The sequence below is a fragment of the Oncorhynchus masou genome, chromosome 21 (genome assembly GCF_036934945.1).
Source record: "Oncorhynchus masou masou isolate Uvic2021 chromosome 21, UVic_Omas_1.1, whole genome shotgun sequence".
NCBI classification, from domain to species: Eukaryota; Metazoa; Chordata; class Actinopteri; order Salmoniformes; family Salmonidae; genus Oncorhynchus; species Oncorhynchus masou.
The window spans coordinates 53,529,494-53,536,947 of NC_088232.1; the positions used below are offsets into that span (position 1 = coordinate 53,529,494).

The 7,454-nt window shown below is 42.1% G+C and overlaps 1 protein-coding gene and 1 long non-coding RNA gene across 2 annotated transcripts; one reads left to right on the plus strand and one right to left on the minus strand.

The window, feature by feature from the left end:
• Positions 1-896: 896 nt before the first annotated feature.
• Positions 897-7,196, minus strand: LOC135508521 (uncharacterized). The gene is made up of 3 exons (XR_010450809.1): positions 7,106-7,196; positions 6,607-6,953; positions 897-1,023 (listed from the first exon to the last, which is right to left on the minus strand). It is a non-coding gene; the product is annotated as an uncharacterized LOC135508521 (long non-coding RNA).
• On the plus strand, positions 6,437-7,183 carry LOC135508520 (transcription factor SPT20 homolog). Its single transcript, XM_064928772.1, has 2 exons — positions 6,437-6,974; positions 7,128-7,183. Exons 1-2 carry the CDS (start codon positions 6,439-6,441, stop codon positions 7,150-7,152), a joined length of 561 nt encoding a protein of 186 aa, XP_064784844.1. The 5' UTR covers positions 6,437-6,438; the 3' UTR covers positions 7,153-7,183.
• Positions 7,197-7,454: the final 258 nt, after the last annotated feature.

Consider the following 7,454-nt stretch of genomic DNA (forward strand, 5'->3'; position numbering starts at 1 on the left):
TTATTTTGTGTTCTCACTAAACACCCACATTTGTATTTGTGTGGGAAATGTGTGTAGGCTATGTTTGCTGTTTGTATTTCATTGAACTTTAGGCCCATACAAAGACAAATCACACAACATAGAATTCCAAATAACCTTAGGCAAAAATACACGAAATAAAAGTCAAGTGAAAATAGTTATAAATGTCTTTATCAATTATGAGTAGCGAAACGATATGACTTTTGGACACTGATGCGCAGGAGAACCCCTAGCTGTCAATCAAGCAGGCGCGGTGAACGGATTATGACCATCAAGCGTTCCAAATGACGCAACAATACAGTTCTAGAACAGAGAAAGTTAATGCCGAAGATATTATTCGGTTCCACACTAAAACTGAGGTTTGACACGTGTGATTTGAGGTGAGTCAAATATTTACAGAAGTTTACAATACATTAACCATCCGCTTTTTTATTTCTGTTGCAATCAATCACTCCATCTGTATTTCCTCTTCTGTCTGTCTGTCGGACTATCTGAATTGTCTGTGTACTGTCTAGCCAGCATATGCCAGAAAGGTTCTTTCACATAGGCTCATATTCACAAAGTCTCATAGAAGGAGTGCTGATCAATAATCAGTTTGGTCTTTTAAATTAAACTGAATACGTTTTGATGGACAGGAGGCGACCTGATCCTAGATCAGCACTCCTATCCTGAAACACTTTGTGAACACAATCCAGGTGTACTGTGATTATGAAGTTGTGATGAGGTATTATTATATTAGTTGTGCTGATGCATGATGGGTTGTAGGCTAGAGCTTGAGGACTCAACTCTGAAGACTGTTTCACTGACCTGGTGAGTAAATGTTGTGTACAATGGCACCATCTAGTGACAGAAACATAGAAACACACATTGTTGCTGAACGAAGGCATCTCTTTATTTTCCAGAAATAAAACTTGTAGACCTTTCCTGCAGCCTCTGAGGAGATGGACAGCTCTTCTTCTTCTGGACGATCTCCGTCTCCTACTGGGACTGTCTTCTTACCCCCTCCTATCATGTGGAACAGTCTGTAAGTCATTCATCACATAACCTAGCTGTGGTCCAGGGCATTATGTGTGGCTTGCTGAAGGAAGGCTCAGTGTCTGCAAGCTGTACGTAACGCCCTGGACCAGAGTGACACATGACCCACCTCTGGCCATCATGGACAGTCAACTCATCACATTCACCTACTGTAAGTCACAGTTGTGTGATTTGTGTTATTAAAGACAGTTAAATTGAGCAGAAGTTGAATTATTATTGTAATATTGTAGTAAATTGTCTGAGTTCACTTCCTAAATAATGTGTTGACCTTCCTTTGCTCCCAGCTACCAGCAGGCAGAGATGGAGGTTCACTTCCTGAGAGAAGAGAAGAAGACCTGTACAGAGAAGGAAGCCCACATGCTTGAGTTGAGGGGGAAGGATCGAACGATCCGAAACCAGAAAAAGGAGATGGACAGACTTCAAGTGTGCCTCTGGGAGGAGGAAAAGAAGAGGAATGGTGGAAAGGAGAAGGACCTTGAACAATTACAGTCTGAGACAGACCATCTCCGAGCCCTTTTACAAGATGAAAGGAGGAGAAGAAGAGTAGAAAGGGGTATCATGAAAGAGTGGAAGGCTGAGATCCTGAGACTGAGGGAGGCAGAGAGCCAGAGGGAAGCAGAGAGCCAGAGAGAGGCAGAGAGCCAGAGGGAAGCAGAGAGACAGAGGGAGGCAGAGAGCCTGAGAGATGCAAAGAGACAGAGGGAAGCAGAGAGACAGAGGAAGGCAGAGAGACAGTGGGAGGGAGAGAGACAGAGGGAGGCAGAGAGACAGAGGGAGGCAGAGAGACAGAGGGAGGCAGAGAGACAGTGGGAGGGAGAGAGACAGAGGGAGGCAGAGAGAGCCACAGAAACGAAGGATAACCAAAGGAAAATGCAGGAGATCCACAGACTCAAACAACTGCTGGATCTACTGATGGTGGACCTACAACTGGCCCACGTAAGACATGTCATTGTTATTATTAAAAGGCAGTGTATATTCACCCAGCTGAAAATGAATAGTGGCAGACAGTGGTACGCTAACCCAATGTTAACTTGTATTCCTTTCCTTAACCCTTACCTTAACCTCACTGAAACTATACCTAACCTTTACCTTAACCCAACCCTGGGTCCTGAACCTAACCTTCATTTATCTCAACCCCTCTGCCTTTCTTCTGCCGGTTGAATATCCACTTTCTTATTAACGTCATTACTGTTGTTGTTTTTGATAACTGTATCTGTGCAGGTTGGAAATAGTTGCATTAGTGAAGCATCATCTGTAGGAGTCATTTCTACAAGCATAAACATCAGAGGCAACATTGTTGTAACATCACACAAATTGTAATCGGAATTTCATAAAATGTCTCAATTTTTTCAAACCGTGATAATACATTAATTGACAATGAATTGTCCAGATGAATTGATCAAAATGACCCTGCTATTGATGTTGTCCAGTGTTTGATTCAATTACCAAGCTCTAGGTTGTATTTCTGTGTATCATTCTCTGCAAATCCCTTGAAAGTATGTCTTGGTCATAGATTATCACTAATTTTACCTTTTAAAATGAAGCAAGAGATTGAGAGATTGAGGCTATGGCAGAAAGTCATGGAGGATCAGCGACCAAGACTGGCCTGGAACAACAAACCTATTGAGACAGGAAGAGAGAGGGAAAGAGAGAGAAAAGCAGAATTGGAAAGTCAAGAAATGAAGAAGAAAGTGGAACAGGCAGAAGAAACGATAAAAGCGTTAGAACGAGAGATTGAGAGATTGAAAGAGATTGAGAAGGAAATAACATTTGAAAGAGAAAGAGACGTGCGTATTGCAGAGAATGAGAAAGACAAACTGGTTAACGAAAAGGTAAAAGAGTTAGAGAGAGAGGTTGAGAGACTGAAAGAAGAAATGACAACAAAAGAGATTCAATACAAAATCAAATTTGAAAGAGCGAAAGAAGCGTTTAGAAGACAGAATGAGAGAGTGAAACAGGTTAACCAAAATGTCCTAGTGTTAGACAGAGAGGTTGTGAGAATGAAAGAAGAGATTAGATTGAAAGACGAGACTCAACCAGAGAGAACATTTGATAGAGACAGAGAGAGAAAAAATGATTGGAGACGAAGTGAAGAGGAGATGAAAAATAGAGTGGAGAGAGAGATGGAGATGGAGACAGACCTCATCAATGACAAAAAGACGTCTGAATTGGAGGAAGTCTTCAAGAAAATCAAGGAACAGCGGATAGAATTAGAAAATATGAAAACAGACAAATATAAATGGAAACAGAACCAAATGGACACGGAGGATAAGATGGAGGGTGAGGACAACAAACAGAAAGAGGTAGAAAGAAAGAGAATGGAGAAAACACTAAAACAGAGACAACAAGAAGATGAGAAGAAGAAGGAGATAGAGAGAGAAGAAGAGAGACGCAAACAGAAGCACATAGAGATGGAAGAGGAAGAAAGAGAGAGGGGAAAAAGAGAGACAGAGGCAGATTGAAAGAGAGAACGATGAAGAAAGATGTATACAGAAGCAAATAGAGATGGAAGAGGAAGAAAGAGAGAAAGGGAAAAAAAAGAGAGACAGAGGCAGATTGAAAGAGAGAACGATGAAGAAAGATGTAAACAGAAACAAATAGAGATGGAAGAGGAAGAAAGAGAGAGGGAGAAAGAGAGACAGAGACAGATTGAAAGGAAGAGAATGGAGAAGAGACAGAAAATTATGGAAAGAGAAGAAGAGAGACAGAGAGAGATTGAAAGAGAGATTGAAGAAGAAAGATGTAAACAGAAGCAAATAGAGATGGAAGAGGAAGAACGAGAAAGGGAGAAAGAGAGACAGAGAGAGACCAAAAGGAAGAGAATGGAGAAGAGACAGAAAATTATGGAAATAGAAGGAGAGAGACAGAGAGAGATTGAAAGAGAGATTGAAGAAGAAAGATGTAAACAGAAGCAAATAGAGATGGAAGAGGAAGAACGAGAAAGGGAGAAAGAGAGACAGAGAGAGATCAAAAGGAAGAGAATGGAGAAGAGACAGAAAATTATGGAAATAGAAGAAGAGAGACAGAGAGAGATTGAAAGAGAGATTGAAGAAGAAAGATGTAAACAGAAGCAAATAGAGATGGAAGAGGAAGAACAAGAGAGGGAAAAAGAGAGACAGAGGCAGATTGAAAGAGAGAACGATGAAGAAAGATGTAAACAGAAGCAAATAGAGATGGAAGAGGAAGAAAGAGAGAGGGAGAAAGAGAGACAGAGACAGATTGAAAGGAAGAGAATGGAGAAGAGACAGAAAATTATGGAAAGAGAAGAAGAGAGACAGAGAGAGATTGAAAGAGAGATTGAAGAAGAAAGATGTAAACAGAAGCAAATAGAGATGGAAGAGGAAGAACGAGAAAGGGAGAAAGAGAGACAGAGAGAGACCAAAAGGAAGAGAATGGAGAAGAGACAGAAAATTATGGAAATAGAAGGAGAGAGACAGAGAGAGATTGAAAGAGAGATTGAAGAAGAAAGATGTAAACAGAAGCAAATAGAGATGGAAGAGGAAGAAAGAGAAAGGGAGAAAGAGAGACAGAGAGAGATGGATGAGAAAGAGAGACGACAACAACAAGATGAGAGAAAGATAATGTTTGAGAGAGATCAAGAAGAAGATATATGGAAACAGAAGCAAATTGACATGGAGGAGGGAAGAGAGAGGGTGAACAAGAGACAGAGAGAGATAGAAGAGATACAGAGACGACAACAACAAGAGGAGAGACAGAAACAAAAAGAGAAGGAGAAAGAAAGGGAGAAAGGCAATGAGAATCAGAGAGAGATGGAATTAAAAGATCAGCAACAGAAAGAGATGGAGAGAGAAAATATGATTATGAGAGAAAGGGAGAAAGCAGGAAGAAGAAAGGAGGGGCAGAAAAATATTTTGGGGGAAGTTGAGGGACAGAATGAACTGGAGATAGAACAGGAGAGAGAGATGGAAGAAAAGCAGGAAGTGATTAAGGAAGCAGAGGAAGAGTACAGGGAAAGAGAAGAGAGAGGAAAGGAAGTAAGCATGAAGAAACATGTAGTAGTTAATGTTAAAGCAAAAGCACGGGAAGTCTTCAATAGGCGTAAAGAGAGGAGGTTAGAAGTGTTGAAGGGGGAACGAGAACACATAGAAAGAGGACAACAAATCAGGAGGGAGAAGGAGGAAAGACGGCTGGAGATGGAAAGAAAACAGGAGAGGGCAAGACAACAAGAGGAGCAGGATAAAAAACGAGAGATTGAAATTGCTAGACAGAAAGAAATGTTCAGAATTAGAGAGGAGGAGAAGCAGAGAGAGGAAGAGAGAGAGGAGCAGAGAAAGAGAGCCATTGAAGGCCATTTATCTTTAATCAGAGAGAGAGAAGATTTTAGAGGTAAAGAAAAAGAGGAGATGTCGGAAGAGGAAAGAAGGGAGATGCTTGAGAACAAGAGGGGTGACTTAGAGGACACTGAAGAGGAGGAGGAGAAGGAAGATGACAAGGAGGACATTCTCCCACCTGATAAAAGTATCCGAAGGAGAGCCGTGGGCTGGATAAACAAGAAGTGGGAGAAGAGGAACCTCAAAAAGATAGAGAGAACCTGTCAGAGAGAAGCTGAGGAGGGCGATAAGATCGTCCACATAGGTAAGACCTGTTTTCCCTCTGCTTATGACATCATACTCTGTAGTCTCCTCTACACACATACGTTCCACACCAGTCATCATGTTGCATCATTGTTTCAATATAAAACTACTGTCCAAAATGGTCAAGCTGATCTGGTATCAACTTAAATGTACTGTACACAGGGAATTTAGAATGGAAAACTCAACTGGATCTCAATGACCCTGGTCTAAAGTAGTGCATCATAGCCTTTTGAGGCCCTAAGAAACATTTTGTTCAGGTTTTTGACTACATTTCCTCCCAATCTACACTTTGCAACGGGACGTCGAGAACATATTGCATTTTTTAAAGTTTGCTGCAATTCTACACATTTTGCCATGACTTATGGCATGTTAAGATAATATCTGAATGAAATTGACTAACAAAATTAATGGGGGCTCACTGTAGTTCAAGGCCCCTGGGTAATTTGACCAAAAAGGTTTTTGGGGGTCAGGGGGCCCCTAGTTGCCATGGGGCCCTAAGCAATCGCATATGCCTAGGGCTGGCCCTGGCACTTTACAAAGAATAGGTGCCATTTGGGACTCATATTAAACTTTGGGTCAGGTGAATTCGGGATGGGAATTATTTTAATTTATTAACAAATTCCATGCCATGCTCAAATGAGAAGAGTAAAGAATCATTGAGATCCAACTGGGTTTTCTATTCCTCATTCCCTGTGTCCATTACATTTAAGTTGACACCAGATCCACGAAGTTGAATGAGAACTCTACTTCTTCTCCCCTTCAAGTCATCCCTGGACCTATAAGGCTAACCATGACCCGGGCAGAGAGAGAGAGGGAGAAGAGGAAGGAGCTGCTGGAGGCTGAGGAGAGAAGGAAGAAGTTGGAGGACTTCAATAAGCAGTGGAGAGTGCAGTCGCTGCTTAAAAAACACACTCATCAACAACTGAAGGAGGAGAGGGAGAAGATGAAGGAAAAGTACCTGGAGCAGATTAATCTGGAGGCTGATGAGCAAATCCAGAAGTTCAGCACCCAGTACATCACCCGGTGTCCAACCACCCAACACAGCCACGACTACAACCAAGGTCAGGAATTGCCGGGGTGGGCGACAGGCCAACAAGTAAGCCAAGAGCCTGTTGCATCTGGAGATGGCCAGCAGGAGGGGCCAAGGAGGCAACAGGCATGGGCAGAGAACCAGGAGGGGAGTTCAGAGAACCAGCAGGAGGGGCCAGAGAACCAACAGGAGGCGCCAGACAGCCAGCAGCGAGAAGCTCCAGAAGAGGTTGAAACATCAGAGCCAACCTCCAAGAACAAGAAAAAGCCAAGCATCTGGAAGAAAATTAGGATGGGGTAAAGAATGTTTAAACATCTATTCATGTTTTACACTGTTAATATACATGTCATCACTTTAAAAAGTGACATTATCCAAATCTGAGGGTTTAGTGTACATGCAAAACCAATGTAAATATATAGATACTTACCTGTCTCTGTGATGTCTTACAGCCTTCCTGATGTGCTGTCTGCCTAGAGCTGGAACTCGATGAAGCCACAGTTCCACTGAGGTTACGTTGGTAATTAAAAGTGTCGCCCAATAATTCCTCCTCCTCTTTAAGTCATCAAGCCACATTTCCTCCTCAAAACATTATAGTCTCCTCAAGCCAGCAAGTATCCTCTTTATCAGGCAACAAACCATCTAAGGTCAGTGACCCTCCTCCCCAGAACAGAGACTCCCAGCTTTATCCAAGTTAAATTCATCTCTGATCACCACCTCTACAGTCCTAGAAAATATCCCCAAATGGAAATGGTTTAAACAGAAGTCCTCCCCTCAGA

Coding starts and splice junctions, on each gene's coding strand:
- LOC135508520 (XM_064928772.1), top strand. CDS start 6,439: ATGACCCGGGCAGAGAGAGAGAGGGAGAAGAGGAAGGAGCTGCTGGAG. Junction 6,975..7,127: donor TGGAAGAAAATTAGGATGGG/GTAAAGAATGTT, acceptor GATGTCTTACAG/CCTTCCTGATGTGCTGTCTG.